This window comes from Andrographis paniculata, unplaced genomic scaffold, assembly GCF_009805555.1.
Source record: "Andrographis paniculata isolate CXL003 unplaced genomic scaffold, ASM980555v1 Contig59END, whole genome shotgun sequence".
NCBI classification, from domain to species: Eukaryota; Viridiplantae; Streptophyta; class Magnoliopsida; order Lamiales; family Acanthaceae; genus Andrographis; species Andrographis paniculata.
This window is the reverse complement of record NW_026137594.1, coordinates 3,205,320-3,229,187: the sequence shown is the minus strand read 5'-3', so window position 1 is coordinate 3,229,187 and position 23,868 is coordinate 3,205,320. Positions and strand designations below refer to the sequence as shown.

The following is a 23,868-nucleotide window of genomic DNA, read 5'->3' as shown; positions in this document are numbered from 1 at the left end:
AAAATATTTATATTATAAAAATATTTTTAATATTAAAGATGATGTATAAAAACCTTAGAAGGTGAAGTAATTTTTTAAAAAAAATATGTTTAAAAAAAAATGTTTTTGTTAAAGAAACAAATCCTATATATCGGTGACACTGCAGTGTGGTTTCAGCCGCCAAAGGGTATGGCTAGAAGACAGCAAGAATTTGATGGGTGAATTCACACCAGCAGCACTTGCAATCTAACTGTCTCTTCACACTGAGAGCTATGCACGTGACACCCACACCCCACCCCACCCCTACCCCCCACCAGCCAGTTAACCAATCTTGATCATATCATAAATACTGTAATAACAATCCTCATCATCTTCTTCTTCTTCTTCATTCTTCCATAATGTAAAAATGTAATGACAAAAAAACAGAACTGCACTGCACAAATAATTTTGCTATAAAAAGAAGACTCCATTCCATCCTCCATTGTTGCTCCTAACCCCATAATCCCACAATGCCTAATTTCTTTCTCCTCCTTTTCTCCATTTCAATCCTCCATTTCTCCTCCTCCTCCGCCGCCGCCGCCAAGAACCACCACCACCGCCGCCGCCATTCCCCTGCAATCCTCGTCGGCACCGTCTACTGCCACGACTGCTCCTCCAAGGTCCCGGACCTCCACCCACAGCTAACCCCCCTCCCCGGAGCTTCCCTCGCCGTCGAATGCAACTCCACGGCAGCGTCTCCATCCCCTGATTTTCATCAGAACCTCATCTCCGACCACCACGGCATGTTCGCCCTCCGCCTCCCCTTCCCCGCCGGAAAACGCGCCGCCGCTTGCTCCGCCAAGCTCCTCCGCAGCAGCCGCCCCTCCTGCAGCGTCCCCGCCGCCGACACCGCTTCCTTCTTCCAGCTCCACCCCACGCGCCGCCGCCGCGGCGGCGCCCGTTTTTTCTCCCCCGGAGTTCTCGCTTTCCGGCCACTCCTCTGTGCTCAAAAACAGGACGCCCTCGACCTCCCGCCGCTCCCGGAGCTTCCCACCCTCCCGCCGTTGCCGCCGCTGCCGCCGCTCCCCGGAATTCCGTACCTCCCGCCGGCGAATTTGGGCGACAGGGACGGAACTCCCGAACCGGATTTCTTCCTCCCGCCGAATCCTCTCCTGCCGCCGCCGGCGCTAATTCCTCCGATCATACCTTCCCCTCCGCCGTCAATTTTCCCTCCGATCTTCCCTTCGCCGTCTCCTCCGCCATTCGTCCCGCCGATAAGCCTCCCGCCAATTCCTGGACTCATCCCGCCCCCTTCACCGCCGCCGCCGTCGCCGCCGAGCTTTCCGATTCCGATCCCGCCGCTTCCCGGACTCGGCCCGTCACCGCCGCCGCCGCCTAGTTCTACGGATCCACTGCCTCCATTTCCCTTCCAACCGAAGTCCGGGATCCCCGGTGTGCCGCCGGCGGGTATTTCGCCGGAAAGTGAAGCAAAGTCCCCTTAACTGATCTGTTGTTCTGAACATAGGTAGAGATGTATAATCCATATTCATATCAGTAGTACGTATAATCAATCAATCAATCATGTTTGCAATAAATCCATCTTCGTTCGACATTGTTCACGAGAATTTCTGTGAATACATAAATTTTGATTCTTTACGAGTACAGGGATGAAGGAGGAAGCATCAATGGCGTCCGAACAGTTCTTGAAGAAGATATCTGCTTTCAATGGGCCTCATTGAAATATTTTAGGCCCATTTAATAATTTCATGGGCTTTATTAACTTAAGGATCATTAATTCTGAGACCCATAGTATAATAGTAGTAATAATTATATCCTCCAAATTTATTTTCGTTTTTTTTATAAAAAAAAATAAAAAATTAAAAAAAAAACAAATTTCAACTAAAAAAAATTATAAAATTTAAAAGTAGATGACAATTACTATATTATATTAACATGGGTAAAGTGTGTTTTGAAAGAATGTATTGGCATTTTACAAGGGCCATGGATGCTTTCAATTTTTATTTATTTTTTTGGCATTAATTTATATAATTTAATTGTCTTATTAATATAATTAAACTTAATAATTTCTTAGTTATAAAAATTTCAGCCACACATGATCTTAACTGTTTTACATTTTATAGTGCGTTTTAATGATATATTACATGTTGTAGTATGAATTCTAGTGTCGGTTAATATATAATATTTGAATAATATTTATATAAATTATATATTGTTACTTAATATTTTTATGTACGACCTCAATACTATGAAAATTCATAGCCGCCCCTTTTCGAATAAATGCGTTTTGGGGTACTGGTGCGATATAGATTGTTTAGGGTTACGTTTAGATAAGAGATTTTTCTGATTTTAGAGTTTCAAAAATTTTGAAAATAAAAAATTTGAAAATAATACTCCAGTTATTATGTTACTTTTTTTTTTTTTTTTAAAGTATTATACATTTTAATTTTATTTTAAAATTTTTAATTTAATTTTTTAAAATTTTAATTATATTAATTAGTTATTTTAATTTTAATTTAAAATTATTTTGATTAAATAATAATTCTTTTCAACGATACATTCTTAGTTATTGAATAATTATACTTTTATTAAATTCTCGTATCTAAATTAAAAGGACACTATTTTTGAAACGGAGTATATATTTAGCATTTCATGTGACATTTTATAAAAAAAAATATATATTTGATATAATATTTTTTTTAAAAATAAATAAATAGTGTTAAAGTCTCTAAAATTGCTGTATAAACAGTATTTTCAATTGTTATGTTTTTTGTAATATTCAAAATCACTGTTATTATTATTATTATTATTATTGAATTCTGTATGAGTGATTGAACGCGGCATGCATGCATGTTGTCGTCTGCTCATTTCCAGGATTGTTTACTGTTCTATCTCATTTGCGTATGGCTAAATTCATTACCATCTCCAATCCAGTTGCACTGATTCATCCGCAACCGTCACCAATTCCACCCATGGCTGCCGATCTATATAAAATTATACACTTCACACCACTCTGCACCTCCACAACCGAAGGAATTAAATTAATGGCGGTGCTGCCGATCCGGACGGTTACTGTTTTCCTCACTGCCGTCGCCGTAGGCGTGGTCGGAAACTCGAAGAGCAGCGGTGCTCCGATCGTGCCTCCGGCGGCGGCGCTGTATGTTTTCGGCGATTCTCTGTTCGACAGCGGCAACAACAACCACCTGCTCACTCTGGCCAGGGCGAATTTCTCGCCTTACGGCATGAATTTCAATGGAGGAGCCACCGGACGCTTCACCAATGGAAGAACTGTCGCCGATTTCGTAGGTAGTTAGTGTTTCCTAATTCTCTCATTAAATTAAATTTCCCCAATTTCGACTAACAATTTTCAAGCCCTAATTTCTCAGCCGAATCGCTCCGATTGCCGCACTCTCCGCCGTACATGAGCTTGAATGGAAAGGAACTGAAATCCGACCAGTAGAAGGAGATGAACTTCGCCTCCGGCAGCTGCGGAATCCTTCCGGAGACTGGATATCATCTGGCAAGTTCAGTTCTCTCTCCATCGATCCATCGTTCCTCTGTTTCGAAAACCTAATTGAATCTAATCATCTCTGTTTTCATTTAATTCGAATCGAATCTAATTGAGCTCGCTTCCATTATTAATAAAATACATAATTCTGAAAAAGTTCTGTAAAATGTAACAATATGCATGATCTTCCTTGCTGCTTCTTGCTGTTCTTGTTGATTTTCAGGGAAAATGCGTCAATTTCGCTAAGCAGATTCAAAACAACAGTCCAGAAGCAACTCCCCAAGCACTTTCGAGACTCCGACGATCTGCTCGATTACCTGTCGAAATCCATCTTCATAATCACCATCGGCAGCAATGGCTACCTCAACAACTACTCATCGCCGGGGCTCTACAATTCAAGCCTCCATTACACTCCGGCAATGTTCGCCGAGCTTCTCATCCACCGCCTCTCCTACCTTCTTCAGGCAAACCTGCTTGCCGCCTCTTAGAAACATTGTTGATCATCGATTGCATTTGAGTCCTATATTTATAATATGCGTAGAGATTATACCGACTCAGAGCAAGAAAAGTGGTGATGTTCGAAATAGGTCTTGTTGGTCCCGAAATCGATCAAACACCTGGCAGCAATAACAACTCACTTCGAAAAGCAAAATCGAAAATTAAAACCTCAACACAGACTCGTTGTTTGTTGGACGATCGGACTGCGAATGCACATGCTGGTGACAACAAAAACATAAAATACAAAACAATTGTTAACCCAGTTCGATCATCGAAGACTTACGTCTGGAGTACCAACCCAGGAAGATTAATACTCAAGGATGAAGAAATCAAGCTTACAAAGTTGTTGTGTGAATCATTGCCCACGTAATGCTCACTCCATCACTCACATAGAATTCCCTAATACACTCATTCACACTTACAATCTCTACCCCAACCCAATTTCTTATTCCCCTCGTTATTACCTCATTTCCCTCCTCAATATTTTCTCAACTTACCATATGCAATGTTGTTGTGTTTACTGCTTTAACCTCAACATTCTCAACATGGTAAAATCATTAAATAAGAAAAGAAATTATTCTCAATAACTCCATAGTTTGACTTATATATTTTGTTCCAATTAAATCTCATAAAATCTGTCTATCCATTATAGCATATATCTTAGAATCGATGTTTCTTTGGAGACACGCCGGTCTGATTGTTCCACTTTGAATTGGCCGCTGTTTTTCACCATAGTCCATTTTCAACAAGTCCAATAGGATGCGTTCCGACCAACACGAAGATATTCAAGCACAATGGGCAATGCGTCGAGGACATCAACGAGATTGCAATCATCTTCAACGACTATCTTGCCCCAATGCATGCGAATGCCACATTGTCCCACCGAGGATTGAATTTTGTTCTTGCCCGGGTTTATCGCTTGACCTACGACGCAATCATCAATCCATCTAAATACGGTAACCATCCATTGTGTTATTATACTTTTCGGGGAAAATATCAATTTTTATCATTTTAATTGTTTAGATGAATTACGTATTTATCATAATTCTTGTCTATGTGCAATTTATTATACTTTTTCTATTATGCAATTTTGTATTCAAATATTTGGGCGCGAGTTTTTAAAAAAATGAGGAATAATTATTGTATTTTTTAAACAATTTTTTTTTTGTTAACAGTTAAAAAAAATTAAAAATTGAAAATAAATTTGAATGACGAATAAGTAGTATAAATATTGGAAGACTATAATATGTAATTAATAATGCACATTATTAGAAGTTTAAATTTTTAGATGATATAATTATTTAACTTGATACCATAGCTAGCATGAATTCCCATGTTTGTGAATCACCTTGATGTGTTGGAAAACTATGGCTCCATTTAAATAGAGAATTTTGGAGTTTTGAAAAAAAAAAATTAAGAATAATAAAAAATTAGTAATTTATGTTTTGTTTTGTGACAAGATAAATATATTTGATATGATATTTTTAAAAAATTAGTATAGATAAATAGTTAAAAAAAAATATCTATTTGAATAGAAATCTATAATATGTAGAGTAAGCATAATTTCGATCATGTGGGCTAATTCAATTCATAACAAACATCGAAAATAAGTAAAGAGGTTTGAATGATGAAATGCATGTGTTATTGGTATTAGTTGAGAAGCCAACAAAAACAATAAAATACTTACAAGATACATAGGCAAGAATGAATTAAATAATAAATAATATGTATATAGGAAGCAGCTGGGGCTTCTTGATAGAGATGAAAATGAAAATGAAAATGAAAATGAAAATGGCAATTGCATTGGTTGTTATTGTTAGGTTGGTTTGTTGGTTTCTCAACCCAAAATATGAATATGATGGCTAAACGACACCCCTTGTCTACTCTACTCTACTCTACTCTACTCTATGACTCTATAATTATGATATATATATATATATATATTCGACAGCTGAGTCCAACTAAAAATCACTCTTACTTATCCAATAATAATAATAATAATAATAATAATAATAATCAATGTGTAAAATGGATAATCAATGTGTTAAAAGTAACAACAACAATAAGAGTCCAAAAACACAGACAGGCAGACAAACTATTGTGAATGTACAGTCACTCCCAAGGCAATGCACTTGTACTAAATAGTAGTAGTAGTAGTAGTAGTAGTAGGGCTCCCTTCATACCACCCTCCCTGCCCGCCACGTGTCCCTCCTTGCAGAAATCGCACTTTTAGATCAACCTAGCCGGTTCAACCCTGTTGCCTTAGATTAGGGTTGTTCTCTTTCTTTTAATATCTCAACCAAATTGATCAATCAACATATAATACTATCTCCCTCGATAAAAAGAGCAACATTTGTTTTTTGAATCGCTGTATTAACGTTTAAAAATATTTTTATATTTGTATAATTTATCCTACAAATATCATTGTATTTGTATTATAATATTTGTATTGATATTACTAATTAATATTCAAATGCAAAAAACTCACTGTATATGTAAAAATCAATAGATTTGTAGTCGTAAAGTCACGAGTAGATGGACATATATCATTAAACTCTAGTATTTTGTTTATTCTTTCAAATCAAATCAAGTGTTAATCAATTATGTATAAGTTTTAATAAAATAAAAATATTATATTAAAAATTAAATAATATTTTATTTCAAACAATCGAACAAGCTTTAAGTAATTCTTATGTTCTTGTTTAAAAATTTTATTTATAGATAATAAATTAAAATTTTTTATTTATATATAGATAATAAATGTTAATAGTAGAATTCATTCGGTACATAATAGTAACTCTTGAAATGGTTTTGTATTGGAATAGGCAGGCATATATATATATATATATATCAAAACAAATCCCAAATTTACCGACAGCTATTGAATTAAATTTATTGATAGAGAGTCAAATAAAATAAAATAAAATAAATTATAAATTAAATGGGATACCTTTTGAGTGAATAGTCCAAATATTTTCCAAATTCAAATCCACCTCTTCGATCCAGTGCCATTTTATCCTCTCTCTCTCTCTCTCTCTCTCTCTCTCTCTCCACACGTGCCATTTTTCCATTACACGCCGGAAAACCCTCTCTCTCTCTTGTAGCTCACGCTGACATATATTATAGCTGCTCTGCTGTGTGTGAATACATACATACAGCTTGCTGTATCTATCTATCTATCTATTGCCTGTTGCGGCCAGATCAATTATTGGGAGGGGGCTAGGTTTTCCTGGATACGCTGCAATTGAAGAGGGGAGATTTTGGGGTTTGTGAGGGATTGGATTGAATTGAATTGGAAATTGAATTGAATTGGAGGTGGGAGGGTTTTTAAATTTTACGTTTGAATTTTTTTGGCTTGATTTGTTGCGGCGGTGGTTTTGGTGGCGATTGGTGTGAGGATGGGAGGTGTGACGTCGTCTCTGGCGGCGAAGTTCGCCTTCTTCCCGCCGAATCCGCCGTCGTATGGAGTGGCGGTGGATGAGGCGACGGGGAAGGCGCGGATGACCGGGGTGGCGGAGAAGGAGAACGTCGACGTGCTTAGGGTGAAGACGAAGAGAGGAACGGAGATCGTGGCGGTTTATGTGAAGAATCCGGCGGCGAAGCTGACGGTGCTGTATTCGCACGGCAATGCCGCCGATCTAGGGCAGATGTACGATCTGTTCAATGAGCTCAGTATTCACCTCCACGTCAATTTGATGGGGTAATTTCCAATTCATCGATTACTTTTAGTTCTTACTTACTTACAGTTAACATCGTCTTCTTTACTAAATTACTGCTGTAGCTTCATTTAATGGATGCATACAGATTTGATTTTGTTGTTTGGTGAATTAACAAACTAACTAACTTACTGATCAGTAGGATAAAGTGTGTTCTGCTGCTGCTTTTTCATTTATTGAATATGGCTGTTAGTGATCAGTGAATTGGTCAAAATCTGTGAATTAGGAGAGGACTGATTGAATTTGTGTTTTCCAAAGTCTTGTATTTTTGTGATCATCTCATTTATCACAGAACTTTGTTGTTGGAATCTGTTGTTAGTGTTTTGATTTGTTTTGGATTTCAATTTTTCGATGCGATTAGGTTTTGAAATTGATGCTTTTGGAAGGATTTTTGTTTTGCATTTTTAACTGTAGCTTCGACAATGATAAAAAGATGTTGAAAACAAACTTTCTTGGAATATTACTTTTGTTACTCGAATAAACATTATGTGTATATATATATATATAAGGATAAGGATCTACACTCAGCTCTATAATTTTTCGAGCTCTCCCATTTGCTCAAATGTCTTGATTCAAAGTAATGCAGTGAAGTTTGAATACATTTAGAGCTTGTTTGTTTAGCATTTATAGTTTTAAATGTTTTTAGTATGACATATGAAGAATTGTGAAATTATTACAGGGAATGATTGTTGTTGTTATTGTTGTTTTTTAGGTAATATTTCTAGAGAATCGTTCATTTTTAATCTTTAAAACACTAAGTGAACGCACTCCTTAGATTTCACATTTCTGTTTTCTGCAGGTATGATTATTCGGGATATGGACAGTCGACTGGAAAGGTATGAGATGGTGAAGGTGTATTAGTTTTAAGGATGTTTCTTTCTAATGGAAGAATGCTTACTTATGCTTATTTGTTTATTTGTCCGATAGCCGAGTGAGCAGAACACTTATGCTGATATAGAAGCTGCGTACGAGTGTCTTCAACAAACTTATGGAGTGAAAGAAGAAGACATAATATTGTACGGCCAGTCGGTTGGGAGTGGACCCACACTAGATTTAGCATTCCGGCTGTCTAAATTAAGGGCTGTGGTTCTTCACAGTCCGATCCTGTCCGGGCTTAGAGTTATGTATCCTGTTAAGCACACATATTGGTTTGACATTTATAAGGTAACCGTATTTTATATGAATAAGGTCTTTTTGTTTGTCTCGTAAGACTATTTAGTCGCCACATCTCTCATTGACCTTTGTTTTTCTTTGTAATACAGAATATCGACAAAATCCCGCTGGTCCAATGCCCCGTATTGGTTATTCATGTAAGTCTATTATCTGTTCTCATTGCATATGTTGTTGATTTGTGCATTACTTTTACATGTAACATTCCATTTGTCTTTTTCCATATTTCTCACCTCTAACATTTTCCATCTGTAATCTTTACGGCCTAGTCCTCATTAAACTGTACTAAGTCACCTAGAGAATTAGAACCTGTGACTCGTCATTTTCATTTTGTATATTTATCTCCAACAGCTATTTTTGCCAAGGCCCTTTCAGTGTTCGGTAAGTCTTCATAGTTGATGATATATAGATTCGACCTTCCTCATAGGAAGTGAATTCCCTGATTTCAGAAATTTGTGTAGAGGATAAAACATCATGCTTTATTACGACTTCACCGAATGCCACTGAGTATGTTGTCTAGATATTTCTTTACAGCAGTTCTGAACTCTTATTTGATGTGCACAGGGTACAAAAGACGACGTAGTAAATTGCTCGCATGGGAAGCAGCTGTGGGAGCTCTGTAAAGAGAAGTACGAGCCGTTGTGGATTAAAGGCGGCAACCATTGCGATCTGGAGCTTTTCCCGGAATACATTAAGCATTTGAAAAAGTTCATATCAGCAGTGAAGAAATCAGGACATATTCGAAATGGCTCTCTACCACCTGTAGATCCAACAGACAATGCTCGGAACAGCACAGATTGCCGGCACAGATCAAGCACAGACCAGAGAGAAAAATCGAGATCAAGTATAGATCACAAAGAAAACCCAAGGGCGAGCACAGATCAAAGGGAGAAGTCGAGCGACAAAAGAGAAAGAACAAAGAAGAATATGGATGTTGGTGAAAAGACCAGCTGTATTGTAGAACAACCGGAGAAAGCGAGGAACAGCATAGACCGGTTGGCTTGGGCTCAATGTTCAAAAGTTGTTTTTTTAATATTTTTTTCTTCGATTGATGTTGATGAATTTTTAATGGAACTGTGGCAGGTTCGGAGACATGATGAGATCGGCAGTTCTGTGCAATATCAACTGTTTCAAGCCTAACGGCGCGAAAGTGTGAGGAAGGAAGGATGGGAATTTGGATCAGGTGAGTCGAGATACATTTTGTAACATGTTATGTAGTTGAGTTGAGCTTAGCGATAGCTTATTATTCGATTTGTGTTTGTTATTTATTTATATGATATGATACGATAGATGATATGATGGGGTTGAATCGAAAGATGTTTGGGAGCTGCCGCAATGGCGAGAATTTGTGGTGTTTTGGTTTGGACTATGAATTTGGCAATTGTTGTGGATGTGTAGTAGTGATTGATTGATTGTTTCATACATAAAACAACCATCTACAAAATTTGTTGTTTTTTCTTACAATATGAAAACTTTCGACAAGATAAGATAAGTCACACTATATTAACTATGTGACACTATATTAACTATGTGTGACAGATATAATAACTAAAATAAACTTACGACCTCAGCACATGCTATACCATTCCCTTGTTTTAGTTGTTAAATATTGAGTAAGTTATTCATTGATGAAGCAAATCTCAAATGCGCCGCCGCAAGGCCAGCCCAGTGTAAGTGCAGTCCAAGTTCAAGGAGATTTGCGTCCAGTAAGTGCAGTCCAAGTTCAAGGAGATTTGCGTCCAGTAAGTGCAGTCCAAGTTCAAGGAGATTTGCGGCCATGAAGATCCAGATCAACAAGCGAATTTGTTCGGATAAAGATGTTGTTGGAGATTTGCGGCCATGAAGATCCAGATCAACAAGCGAATTTGTTCGGATAAAGATGTTGTTGGAGGAAATTTAGGGATAAGGTTTTATCAAGATTCAAAATTAACTATTTAAAGAAGATCCAAGAGAGAAAAAGAAGATACGCCATTCACCATGGGATCTTTTTCTTGCTTTCGTTCCCGTTTTACCTTCTTGCTTTCGTTTCTATTTTACCTTCTTATTAAATCAATTCCAAAGGACTTTTCCGATTAAACCTTCAGTGACAATTTTTTTTTTACGACAACACTTCTAAAGTTTCTAAATTGAATAATCCCTAAGAGTTGTTATTCCATCAATCTCCCAAGAACGATTTATTTTGTGCTTGTTTGTTCGGTTTTTATGTTTTTATTTTTTAATGTTCTCAATCAAAATTTCACCTTTAAAAAAAAAAAAAAAACACACACACGCATAGACAAGCCTCTTTCTTGAAAGAAAAGTCTTGCCAAAGTTACATAGATATTTTCAAAATTTTAAAACATTGTAATCTAATTAATTTTTAAATTATGAACGTTATATTCATAAAAAATAAAAATAAAAATCAAATTAAATCATCTCAAACACTGAGTATTTGTGAGGTATAGAAATTGTAAAAAGTATTTTAGAGAAACATTATTTCGTAGTACCTCTTTTCTTGTCTTTTTAACTTCTATTCTATGTCATTTACATTAAATTAATTTGTTTTGTTTTAGCTTAAATTAATTTGAAATAAAATTTTTGATTTAGATTTTTATTAAATAGTGATTCAAGATAATATTATATGTAAAAAAATAATAATATTTTAAGTCGGTAATTTATCTTTTAATTTAAATAAGAATTTAACATGATATTATACATGGCAAAAAAGAAGAATATCTTTTTTCTTTTGTCAAGATTGAAGATTCAAAGTAATAGAAAACCAAAACAAAACCCGAATCTGATTACCCAACGATTGCTTTCAATTTTTTTACTAAACAATCTTTTTATTATTTCTAGTTTCAATTCAATCTTTTCACTAATCCAAAATAATCTAAAATATCCAAAGTACAGCCCCATATAATTTTTCTGACCACACAATCAAATTACAATGTATCAAAGTTTGGCTAAAATGAAGTTAATGCCATCAAAGATTAACTGTCAGCCTAAAGAGAGTAATATTCAAGTGACATAACTATGAAGAAGGTTGACTACTTTGTTCAACTTAGACATTTACACTACAACATAATTCAGAATTCAATAGTTCCTACCCCAACTCACTTTTTTAACTGTAAAGTGATTACCCAACTCCAGTAAAAGGTAAAAAAATTAAAAACCCAAGTAACATATCATTTACCTTTAAAGTAGATGCTCAATTGCAGTTCTTGTCGACAATTCAGTAACCAAGGCGCTCGTTCAGCGAGGTTCTTCCATCACCAGTTTGCCCTGCAAAACACGTCGATCATAAATACAATCATAGGTTCAAGTTTCAAATCCCAATTAAGCAAAAGATCGACTGGCTAACCATCAGGGGGCACCCAAGACGAGTAATCTGGATCTTCAAGAAATGACGGCTTCTCAGGACCGAGTACCCTCTTAGGCTTTTTTGCATCCTTCTTTTCATGATTCTCGTCGTGGATGTGTGTATCTTCTTCATGGTATCCCCTCGAATGTTTTAACAACAAGGCCACAGCATCCTCTGCCTTAAATCCAGAACTCATTGTCTCTTCTTCCGAGTCTTTAACTTCTCTGGGCTCGCTGACTTTCTTGCGCTTCCTTATAATTAAGCCGGGGGCTGCATTTTCTAGGCCCCCTTCCTCCAATGTAGATTCTGTATGGCTTAGAATTTTCCCCCTATCTTTGTAGTCGACAAAATCATCCGTCTCCTGCGCTCCTGCTAACATTTCTTTTGTGATCTCTTTCTTCTCTTCTTTCGTGACCTCTTGCTTTTTGCTGTCCACAGCGCCTAGCCATTGAGGCTTGGAAATAGTATATGCAGTAGCTTTACTCTCGTCCTTAGCAGGCTCGGGTTCTTTCGGATTTTTATTAACATCTAATTTCTCCTCGGCTGCAGTTTTATCTTGGATGGAATTATTAACTGTGGTACCTTCCTTGGCCAAATTTTTACTCTTTTCTGCTGAGGGGATGATCTGTTGAGTTTTTGCCTCTAATGGATGTTCGTCTGTATTGGAAGCAGGGTTTCTCTTCACAATCATTTCCGGCCTTTTATTGGGGGTCGCCTCGGAGCTTTGTCCTCTAGATTCTCTTTTCTTAGCTGCTTCTCCGGATGGATCTGCTATTTTCAGTAAGTAGAGAACCCTGTCCAACTCCGACTGCAGAGTAGATAACTCATTACGAAGTTTTTCCTTGTGATCCAAAGCTGGGACATAAAATGGAAATAACATAGTCATGGAATTGATGTGCCCAAAACAGAGTAAACAGAAATGCGATGATGTCTAAGAAAGCATGCAATTATATCTGCTCATTTGAAGGGGAGCAAGAACACTTTCAATTACAATATGTTACTAAATACCCGACTGAAGGTTCCAAGTTTACTTATAACTACTTATGAGTTTATAATGCAGACAAATATTCTAGAGGATGTTCTAAAATGTGTCACGGAACAGAGGGCTTTACTATATTATATTAATCACAAGATCACCATCTTATATAAAGTAAAAGCATTTGGGTAGATAAATGGATAAAACTATTAACTCAAAAGAACATGAGGATTAGCTTACCGAGTTGAGATGAAACTGATGACATGTATGCATCGAGTGCATCTCCAGCATCAGCCGCCTCTTTTGTCTCTGATGGTTTTTCATCTTTTTGCAGTAATTTTTCCTTCTCTTCCATCTGTTTAATTAAGGCATCCTTCTTATCAAGAAGAGAATCAGCAGTTTCTACAGACTGACTCTCACCATCCTTTTGTTTTGCAGGTTTTTTTGTTCGATCATAGAACTCGTCATCATCACTGCAAGAACATCATAATGCATCACTGCCAGAGGAAATATTGTTGCACTAGATATTTGCAGTTAGTACAATATTAGCAATAGTAAATGTACGATATTAGCAATAGTAAATGCTTTTCTCAAGGGTCATGTGTTCACAAACATGTGAGTAATGAATTTTTGCAATCAAAGTCTCACCTAAACTAAACAAAAAGTTATAATACAAATTATAAAATACCTCAAATAATCATCTTCATCTTCTTCCATGGCTCCCTTCTTCTTACCTCTAGACCGATTTCCAGCTCGTGCACCAAGGCTTTCCCGAATGCTTTCATTCAGAGTCTCTTCCAAATTCTCAAGTTCTTCCATTATCTAAGATAGATTTGTATATTGGAAGCAGCCAGAAAATGAATTCCAACTTTGAAGAGATAAACTATATACATCAGGCTTCAAACTATCTCATTCACCACCCGAGGGAAATAGTATAAAGTAAAAGCAATTAAAAGAGATACTTCACAATTCATTTGGTTAGTAATATATGCAGAACAGAACACAATACTCTATGCAAACATGTATAAATCACCAGAATAGGTGGCTGACCACATACAAAATTGTGAGGGTAAATTAAATGATGCAAAGGGTTCCATCTACATTCAAGAAGACTCCCAAGATCCCAATATATTTTAAGTGATTTTTTCAGCATTGAAATCTTTTGGTAAATATGCTAGCTAAATAGAACCTAAAACATCATATACATCAACAGGGTAGAACTCAAAACTACACTCTGCAAACAACAGGGGAACATGGAATTGGAAAATGAATGGTGTGAATTGAAACAATGGAAAAGAAACATCTTTATCTAATACACCCTTTAGGACTATCATATACCTGAGATATCCTTTGCTCATTTCTAGCAATCTGAGTTTGTTGTCCTTGTGTCAAGCCACCTTGTGCAATATCCTTTGCCCGAATTGCATCAATCTCTTTCTTCATGTGAGTTATCTATAGGACAGAATGATCAACTCTTATTATAAGTAACACATAATGGACAAACAAGATAAATGTCAGCTTGTAACAGGGCATGATATGAGAGTATATGCGCTCATATACCCAAATCTGCAACCCCCCATACCTTTTTTATCATATTACGTAGAGTATTTAAGAAAAGGACGACCATCATAAGAGACTTGTTTCGTTTTTTTTTTTATCAGAACCATAAGAGACTTGTTAGTATGGTGAGCGTTAGGTTTTGGCTTTTTGCAGAAAGTAAGACACACTTCCAAATGTATTAGTCACCAATTATTCACTCATGTTAGGTCACAATCATTCTAGGGTATAATCAAGTCGAGCTCAAGCAAAGCAGACAAGTTCTTTATAGTTGAGTTCAAATTTTAAATGTTTTGAAACCACTACCTCATCCGTCCCAAAACATTTGCTAGCTTTCTTTTGGTGCTGTTTTAGGTGATATAATTTTGAATTTATTTGACAATTATGCCCTTATTTTATGTTCGGAATAATTTTATAAATTGTATTTAGAAAGGTAAAAGATATGTAACAACATGTAACTAAGGAAATTTTTTGATTAAGTTTTAAAACATCCTAAATTAAAATAATAAAGAAAAAGATTTGGATGTCCCAAACCTCTTGCAATTTTTCTTTTATTTACACACTTTTAACATTGTACCCTTCTATATACAATTTCACTCATTTATAAAAAGCAGTCCTAACGATGTACTGGCAAAATAGACCAAAATTGATCACTTAAAAAACCATGCCGAAACAAAAACTTAAAAGTTTAGAATGGAAAATTGATAGATATATTATTACATACATATGCATTATCAATATAAAGCAGTGTTATGTATACATTGTAAGTGAACCTCCGACCACTTTTTCATATTTTATTATTTATTAATATAAGTAAAAGGTAGAAAGTCAAACTGAACTGTTGGCTCAAACTCGAGTCAACAACTCTTTTCAACTCATCTTACACCCTTAGCCAACACTCCAAAAAGATCAATAAGAACAGTTTTTCATCTACAACAAAGTGGAGAAATGAAATCTAGGTGGTGAGAGCTCCTGTTACATTTAGGAGAGACAAGAAAAGAACCGTAGGGACCTACACAAACTTAGGTTAACACTCTAGTTATTTGTACACATGCATGGATGCACTAGTAAATTCACTGTTTGACACTATAAAAACATGTTTACCACAAATTGCCATCATCTTGAAGTCAACATAATACAACTAACCTTTCCAAGTCTTTTAATGACTTTTTCTCGTGTTTTTTCCTGCTTCTCTGTAAGCTGCCCCTTGTAAGTTTGCCAAGTTATTTCATCAACTTCATCCTAATCAAATGACACAATACAATCACTTTAAAGAAAGGAATCAAGGAAAAGGAATCAATCTGACACTAATGCAGCACATAATCATCTAATAAATTATCATTAAGCCAAACAAGCGATCAGAATATTACAAGAATTAATTCAAGAAACCATTCATAAACAAACTACATGCAAGTAAAGAATGGATTTTGGAAGAATCAAAAGAAATATATATAAAACTCTAAAAAACCTACAATGCAAGATTAATCCTCATAAAGAAACGTCACTTTGCAATAGTAATAATGAAGTAAAATAAAAAATGTTCTAGACCAAACTAAACAGTTCCAAAAACCACAGCAAACTATTTACACACACTCGATGATAGAGAATTTTATGGATCGCATGGAAGATTTAAGCATATGATTTGAGTCATTTAATGGGGACCTACTAGATCCCCAGGAAACTAGACATTACACCATGTCCAGTCCACACACCAAAGTCAATCTGAATACACAATTCCCTTTATGAATAAAGAGTATCATTTCATGCTTGACCAAAATCCAACTCCAGCAACCTTATGTTAAATCAATACATCTTCGTTATGCCAAAAAGGTTATGTTAGAGAGCAGCATTATATCAATTTGATAATTGAAACACACAACATCACATGAAGGGTAGGTATTTCTGCTATATTCAAGATGATATAATTATTCAGTACCTTACAATTACCATGGTTCATTTGCTTCCAAGAGGGATATGAACACCCAATATTTCAAAGAAATTCATGATTCATTAAATATTTTCAATAATCTTAATTACTTGATCAAACAAAAATACTTTTTATATGGGTAACTCAAACTAGGAAGTAATACAACAACGTAGCTTATGCAATCATCCAAAAAGCAATATAAAATCATAGAACGTTTAGAATAATTGTAATCCAAATAAGTATGTATATGTACAAACCTCCATTTCTTCATATGCATCCTCACCCATGCCCCAGGAAATCCCATCTGCATGGGATGCTTCCACTTTTGCACGTAAAAGTGATGCTTCCATGTCTTGCATGTCCTGTCTCATCTTCGCATTTCTTAAATTCTTTAAGTCTGCCTCCTTTAAAACCAAAATTACACAAAAACACTCAAAACGCCGAGATGGCAAGTACAAACACCAGATGTCATAATTTCATACATACAAGAACAACAATTATTGTTTGTAGGAGGTTACAAACTAATTTTGAATTTTATGAAGCTTATGTCTGACTAAGGAAAAAGTATCAAAAGTAACTTACCGGTGGCATCAAGTCGGGTGGTCCTTGAAATATGTAAAGCCTGGACGAGCTGTCCAATGAATGACCAATAGAATCATAAATTAAAAAAGCTAAAAATAGAGTGTAGAGTGAATACATAGAGAGAGATGTATTAGAAAATTACATTTGATAAATAAATTTTAACCTCTATAATTCTAGCATAAACTTCCAAAATGATAACCAAAAGCCAATAATATGTTAAGTGTTTAAGAAGGAAAGATAGATCAAGTTGTTGATGAGTTAGAAAATTAAGGTAGGTAAAAATAATATCAGAAAATAAATCATATACAATTAAACTAATTGTATTACTTACTGGCCAAAACGGATGACATCCCCCACATGCAAATCAACATAAACCCTCTTCTTTACCTGTTCAATATCCATTATAACACATAACAATTGCATTTATTACAGTATAAATAGCAGTTAAATTTTCCATCTTATTTTAAAAATAGCAAAATAAGTTATAAAGAGGAAATTGTGTATAGCTTATTAGTATCTTGAATTATCCATAATACCTTAACTGAGAGTCGATACAATTTGATTCTAGGTCAAACTGCATGCAATATCTCACACATTTTCAGGGGTAATTATATCAATAATATATATTAACAGGAAATGCAATATTCTAGACCTCAAAACATTAGATCATATTTTTCTTTTCTTTTCCTTTCTTTTATTTTCTTTTTTTTCTTGAGAAAAGGTCATTAAAGCAAATTATCCAGCAGGATCTACAATTATCAAGATCACCATAATTAAAAAAAATTTGAAAGGGTTTGTGTAGGCTACATTGGTGATTGGGACAGAAGCAATGGTACCTGATTTTTGTTCACAAAAGTACCATGTGTACTTCCAAGATCATATATATATGCATCCCCATTGCTCTTGAACTGAAGAACTAGCACCATGAAAGATAATGCAAAAGATCTGAGATAATTGAGAGACTCACATTTGAAATGTAAGATATAATTAGCCACATGTAAAAACATGCTATAACTTTGTCAAAAATTAACCACATGAAAATGACAAACTGACAGAAGATTTATATTGAGATAATATTTAAATATTTATCACATCATTATGTACTTTAATTTGATGTTGTTTACTCTGAAATATGACATATATCCAAAATTATGGAACTGGACCTATCTAAGTTTACCATTTAAAATCCGATCTCACACAAATGCTCTTTAATTATAACAAGGTGGCTTGGTTCTTCCAAAAAAAAAATACAATTAAAAGAACAGTGTGATATTGGAACATGCTTAGTCCAGTTTACAATTTCATTTTTCCTAGAGTGATAATAACCATGATATGTGATTATCTACGGTTTTCACTAATCACTATATAATTGGTTGTTGCATTCGCTTCAAGTTGTCTTTCTGATAGATCTCAATAGCTTTTTTTAATCTATTAACCTATTGTTGACAGTATATCTACATCTATTTTAGGATTTCTTGTCGATAAGAGTTTCTCTATAACACTGGTTGAATGTCCAATTTTAACATACCAATCAAGACGTCCATACTCCAACTAATGGAAAAGTTTTACAAGACTATTACATTAAATCCTATTTATTTCGATCGTTTGTTTTAGCATCATTATTCAATATTGTAATATTCTATTGCATACAATAATGTGATTCCTATCTGGCTATCTCATATAAGGAACTAAATGTGCTTACAAATGAAAAATGTTTTGGAAACAGCACTATGAAGAATAATTCAAAGCCTTTTAATAAGTAAATACTGAAGAAACACACAGGAACATAATAGAAAATGTGAACAAATAAAAACAGAGAATGATAACAATTTACAAAAATCTACATTAAAACTGTACCAGCATGAAACCGAGATATTGTAGGATGCTCAAGCACAAAATCACAAAGATCCACACGGCCGAAAATGTAAGCTCCCTTCTTGTTCCTGGTACATCACCAAACATAGATGTCAAAAATCCTCAGCAACTTCAAAATCTCGGCACATTAACTTCTCCAATTAGTACAGAACATTTTCAAGAAAGAAATAAAACAGTTACTAACACATCAAATTGAGTGATGATGGCGCCATCCTTGAGGACTTCGAGAAAGAAGTCGTGGACAGGTGGACCGCTCCACACAGGAACTGTGTACGGCACCGCCGCGTTATTACTCCGCGCCTCCAGCTTCTTCTCAACATCCGGAGGAGCGCCGCCGTTGTTCGATTTTTCGGTGGAATTGGAAACCTCGCCGAAACTTACCGCACTATCCGTAGGGTTTGATTCTGAGTTGTTTAGGTGGTTTATCGACGATTCCACTAAGCGCTCGGGTTCCGAGTGGCTGGGGTTTCTGGGAGGAGGGGGACCCATCCCGCCACCAGTGGTTGTTTCCGATGTTTCCACAACGGCAGCGGAGGGCGGGGAAGAGGGAGGCGGAGGCTCCATGTGTGCCACCACTGAGAACGTCGATTTGCGAGGCAACCAATTTCCGGATTGAAGAAGATTTATCTCAAACGCGATACAGGGGAGGAAAGGAAAGGGCGATTTAACCTAAATATTTACTTATATTTTTATTAAAAGCTTATTATTAGTACTATATTGTTTTAGATAGAATTCATTCTTTTGTGTGTTATATATAGTACTTTGTCTCATAATAATTAAAAAAAAAAACGAATAAAATATTAGAATTTATCATGAATTAAACTTAGGATTAGGAGCTTCAGATAAAAAAAATAAAGCTAATAAATTTAACTTTAGGAGATTTTGTATTTTTTAAATCTACGATGCAATTTCTTCAGAAAAATCGCTAGAGTTTATTATGTCATCTCAACAATGAGATATGAAAAGTAACGATTGTTAGATTGTATGTGATTACAATTATAATTTATATCTTTTATCATTAATTAATCTCATCAAGCAATTAATAAGTTATAGGATTTCTGCCTCCTCGCACTTATTAAATACATTTAAACCAAATAACTTTATAGGTCATACTTGATTTTGACTGATAGTCTTAAGGGTGTGTTTGCTTGGGGTTTGGATTTTGGATTGATATTTAAATATTAAAAAATTTGAATTGAAATAATTGTATGATGTGATATAAATATAGATTGATATAATATTTTGAATGTAAAATTGGTTTTTAGTATAATATAAAAAATAAAAAATAGGTGCTTAATTTGATGTTTTTGGGGAAAAAAATTTGTAAATAATAGAAGTCCACCAAAATTTTGTAAATATAAAAATATTTTTAATGTTAAATATAATAAAAATACAAAAAATAAATAATATTATTTTTTTTAAATACAATAACATTTGTAAACTAATATATATAAATATAAAAATATTTTTAATGTTCAATACAATAAAATAAAAAACCAAATGGTATCCTTCTTATCAAAATGGATATTCCGCACATATTTGGGGGTTGAGATATTTTTTTTATTAAATACACAAAAAATGAAACTTATTTTTATCAATAATATCACATTAATATTAAGTTACGCTTACATATACAATTTTGAAATCTTTAATATTTTTTTTAACAAATATCATATAATATTTAGCATTTCTTAATATATATTTAGGCCTATTGAAATTTTTTGATCTATTTTAACCTTATTCAAATTAAAATTAACAATTTTATTCTATCAACTTGACGTAATGAATATGGTTCGTATTGACTTAAATACATGGTGTTGAATGTGTTTTTTTATTTTAAATGTAACATGTAAAGAAAAAATTCAATAGAATTATTGTAACTATAATTAAAAATAAATATTTTGAATGAACAAACAAATGTTTTAGTAAAAAATAAATTGAGTTGACAAAGAATAAAATAAAATAAATTTATTTGCTAATATTATATAACATCATATAAAAATATTATCTAAATCAAAATTCAAATAAAAATATTAAAACTCAAAGTAGCAAACAAATCTTACAACTTGATATTATATTATTTTCATTTTTAATATATAAATATTTAATAATAAACACGGTTGAAACGTGACTTGGATTTAGCGGTCTACCCGATCTAAACCAAAGTGAAAGGGTTGTTTCAATTGGCAGAGTTCCTTTTGGACTTATCCTAATTAATAACAAATAGGCTTAGGGTTTAGGGTGTTTTGGTTTGCTTATAAATAGACAACTATAATTCTTAGTCGGATGACATATTGTAAATCTCTGAATCAGTATAATAAAATATCTCCGATTCCTACCCGTGGACGTAGGTTGACACACCGTCACCTAACCACGTAAAACCTCTGTGTTCTTTATTTGCTTTCTTTCTCGTTTTCTCATAACAAGTGGTATCAGAGCCATATCTCATTGATTGAAGATGTCCTCGTATAAGTTTGATCTGGAGAAGTTTAATGGGTCGAATGACTTCACGCTCTGGAAAGTCAAGATGACGGCACTTCTGGTTCTACAAGGATGTGCGGCTGCGTTGGAGGGAGAAGACAAGTTTCCTAAAGACACGAAGGAGGAAGTAAATAAGGAGATTTTGGCAATGGCTCATTCCGCGATCTTGCTGTCAGTTACTGATGAGGTGTTACGGGAGGTTGTAGATCAGACAACGGCTTTTGGGTTATGGAATAAATTGTGTGAGAAGTACCAAAACAACTCTCTCACGAACAAGCTATATCAGAAGCAACGTCTTTACACCCTCCGGATGTCCGAAAGTACTCAGGTAAAGGATCATCTTGATAGCTTTAACCGTATCATTCTTGATCTTCAAGGAGTTGAGGTTAAAGTAGATGATAAAGATCAAGCCCTAATTTTATTGTGTTCACTACCTGGTTCATATGAGAATTTTGTAGATACTATGCTATATGGTAGAACTACAATTTCTGTTAATGATGTGAAAGATGCCCTTCTGTCCAAAGAATTGAAAAGAAAGGTTTGGAAGAGGGTTCTGGTTCAGGTCTGTTTGCAGGTAGGGGAAGACCACAGGAGAGGGGTAATGAGAATGGGAGGTCGCGTTCAAAATCAAAATCCTCTAGCAAAGTTAAGTGTTATCTTTGCAAGAAGAAATGGCACGTTAAAAGGGATTATGCACAAAAGAAGGGAAATACAAAAGTTGATTCTAGTAACAGTGGCAGCAGTGCTGCTGTGGTACAAGACAGTTCTGATGATGGGGACTTTGGTGAAGTTCTGACGGCGTGTAGTGCTAGTACTGCTGATTCCTGGATTATGGATACCGGTGCTTCTCACCATATGATGTTCTCTCGTGATCTACTCACTTCTTTTAAGGAGTGGAATGGAACGGTGAAGTTAGGTGATGATGGGGTTCTAGCCATAAAAGGGAGCGGGGTAGTGTAGATAAAATTGCATGACGGTACTATCAGCAAATTTGACTGTTGGTATGTTCCTGAACTCAGAAAGAATTTGATTTCTCTTGGTACCTTAGCCAAAAATGGTTTAAAATATCATGGTAAAGGTGAGTGGGTGAAAGTCCTGAAATGTGCTCTTGTAATGATGAAGGGAAAACTGCAGCATGGAATTTATTTTCTATAGGGCAGTTCAGTGATGGGAACGGCGGCGGTATCCCAGTCCTTGAATAAACATGATGATAGGACAAATTTGTGGCACCGGCGATTAGGTCACATGAGTGAGCTAGGGTTGTCTGTGTTGAGCAAGCAGGGTTTATTTGGTGGGGATGTGATAGGTAAAATTCAATTCTGTGGGGCTTGTGTCAAAGGGAAGCAACGCAGGGTGAGGTTTAGTACCGGTCATCATACTTCAAAAGAAATTCTGGAGTATGTTCATTTAGATCTATGGGGTCCCTCTCCGGTGAAATCGCAGGGCGGGTGTTCTTACTTTGTCACTTTCATAGATGATTATTCGAGAAAAGTCTGGTTGTACTTTCTGAAAACTAAAGATGAGGTGTTTGGGAAGTTCAAGGAGTGGAAGACCATGGTTGAAAAACGGACGGGTAAACAGGTCAAGACTCTAAGAACTGATAATGGGTTGGAGTTCTGCAACGCTCCATTTGATGATTTCTGCAAGAAAGAAGGTATAGTGAGGCACCGCATTGTACGACAGACACCACAGCAAAATGGAGTTGCAGAGCGAATGAATCAAACCCTCATGGTGCGTGCTAGGTGTATGCGCATATTTGCTAGCTTATCTAAGCATTTCTGGGCTGAAGCAGTAAACACTGTTAGTTATCTGGTTAATAGATCTCCATCAACTGCAATTGACTTAAAGACTCCTCAAGAGGTATGGTCCGGTAAACCTCTTATTACTCTAATCTAAGAATATTTGGATACCCTGCATACGCTCATGTGAATGATGGTAAGCTGGAGCCGAGGGCGGTAAAATGCATATTTTTAGGGTATGCAACATAAGTAAAAGGTTATCGAATGTGGTGTACAGAAGGTAAAAATCCTGGTAAATTTCTTATTAGCAGAGATGTAACCTTTGATGAATCTGCTATGCTTGATTAGAGTAGAGGTTGTGAAAGTATTGCAGGTACAAAAGATTGTGGTGCTAGCCAAAGGGTGGAGTTTGAGACTTCTGACAGAGTTGTGTTAGAGGAAGAGCAGCAGAATAATACTATTGATCAATTCGATCAACCAGATCAGTCAAAACCTCAAGGGAAGCCGGTTGAGGAGGAAGTTG

The 23,868-nt window shown here is 35.4% G+C and overlaps 3 protein-coding genes and 1 pseudogene across 5 annotated transcripts; 3 read left to right on the top strand and 1 right to left on the bottom strand.

The window, feature by feature from the left end:
- The first annotated feature begins 761 nt into the window (after positions 1–761).
- On the top strand, positions 762–1,697 carry LOC127258073 (vegetative cell wall protein gp1-like). Its single transcript, XM_051284713.1, has 2 exons — positions 762–1,440; positions 1,624–1,697. Exons 1-2 carry the CDS (start codon positions 762–764, stop codon positions 1,695–1,697), a joined length of 753 nt encoding a protein of 250 aa, XP_051140670.1.
- A 1,078-nt stretch (positions 1,698–2,775) lies between these two features.
- LOC127258411 (GDSL esterase/lipase 7-like) lies at positions 2,776–4,423 on the top strand (annotated as a pseudogene).
- Positions 4,424–6,976: 2,553 nt separating this feature from the next.
- LOC127258405 (uncharacterized) lies at positions 6,977–11,007 on the top strand. 2 transcript variants are annotated; one of them, XM_051285236.1, is made up of 7 exons: positions 6,977–7,682; positions 8,498–8,534; positions 8,626–8,862; positions 8,961–9,008; positions 9,433–9,863; positions 9,952–10,051; positions 10,503–11,007. In XM_051285236.1, the coding sequence occupies exons 1-6, from the start codon at positions 7,381–7,383 to the stop codon at positions 10,022–10,024; spliced, it is 1,128 nt and encodes a 375-aa protein (XP_051141193.1). In that variant the 5' UTR covers positions 6,977–7,380; the 3' UTR covers positions 10,025–10,051; positions 10,503–11,007. The 2 variants fall into 2 exon arrangements, with proteins under 2 accessions (XP_051141193.1, XP_051141192.1); XM_051285235.1 differs by lacking the exon at positions 10,503–11,007 and having other exon boundaries at positions 6,978–7,682; positions 9,952–10,259.
- An 843-nt stretch (positions 11,008–11,850) lies between these two features.
- On the bottom strand, positions 11,851–19,818 carry LOC127258162 (uncharacterized). Of its 2 annotated transcripts, XM_051284883.1 has the most exons (12): positions 19,310–19,818; positions 19,108–19,193; positions 18,087–18,166; positions 17,582–17,637; positions 17,251–17,299; positions 16,926–17,072; positions 15,888–15,983; positions 14,523–14,636; positions 13,873–14,006; positions 13,425–13,657; positions 12,209–13,063; positions 11,851–12,129 (listed from the first exon to the last, which is right to left on the bottom strand). In XM_051284883.1, the coding sequence occupies exons 1-12, from the start codon at positions 19,687–19,689 to the stop codon at positions 12,080–12,082; spliced, it is 2,280 nt and encodes a 759-aa protein (XP_051140840.1). In that variant the 5' UTR covers positions 19,690–19,818; the 3' UTR covers positions 11,851–12,079. The 2 variants fall into 2 exon arrangements, with proteins under 2 accessions (XP_051140840.1, XP_051140841.1); XM_051284884.1 differs by lacking the exon at positions 19,310–19,818 and having other exon boundaries at positions 18,087–18,158.
- Between the last annotated feature and the right edge of the window lie 4,050 nt (positions 19,819–23,868).

What these genes read in the sequence shown, in the direction of transcription:
- LOC127258073 (XM_051284713.1), top strand. Translation starts at nt 762, where the DNA reads ATGTTCGCCCTCCGCCTCCCCTTCCCCGCCGGAAAACGCGCCGCCGCT. An exon ending in GGCGGGTATTTCGCCGGAAA is followed by an intron (nt 1,441 to 1,623) that starts GTGAAGCAAAGT and finishes TTACGAGTACAG; the next exon opens with GGATGAAGGAGGAAGCATCA.
- LOC127258405 (XM_051285236.1), top strand. Translation starts at nt 7,381, where the DNA reads ATGGGAGGTGTGACGTCGTCTCTGGCGGCGAAGTTCGCCTTCTTCCCG. An exon ending in CTCCACGTCAATTTGATGGG is followed by an intron (nt 7,683 to 8,497) that starts GTAATTTCCAAT and finishes TGTTTTCTGCAG; the next exon opens with GTATGATTATTCGGGATATG. An exon ending in GCGAGGAACAGCATAGACCG is followed by an intron (nt 9,864 to 9,951) that starts GTTGGCTTGGGC and finishes GAACTGTGGCAG; the next exon opens with GTTCGGAGACATGATGAGAT.
- LOC127258162 (XM_051284883.1), bottom strand. Translation starts at nt 19,689, where the DNA reads ATGGAGCCTCCGCCTCCCTCTTCCCCGCCCTCCGCTGCCGTTGTGGAA. An exon ending in AATATCTCGGTTTCATGCTG is followed by an intron (nt 18,167 to 19,107) that starts GTACAGTTTTAA and finishes TCATGGTGCTAG; the next exon opens with TTCTTCAGTTCAAGAGCAAT. An exon ending in GTCTTGGGTGCCCCCTGATG is followed by an intron (nt 12,130 to 12,208) that starts GTTAGCCAGTCG and finishes CGTGTTTTGCAG; the next exon opens with GGCAAACTGGTGATGGAAGA.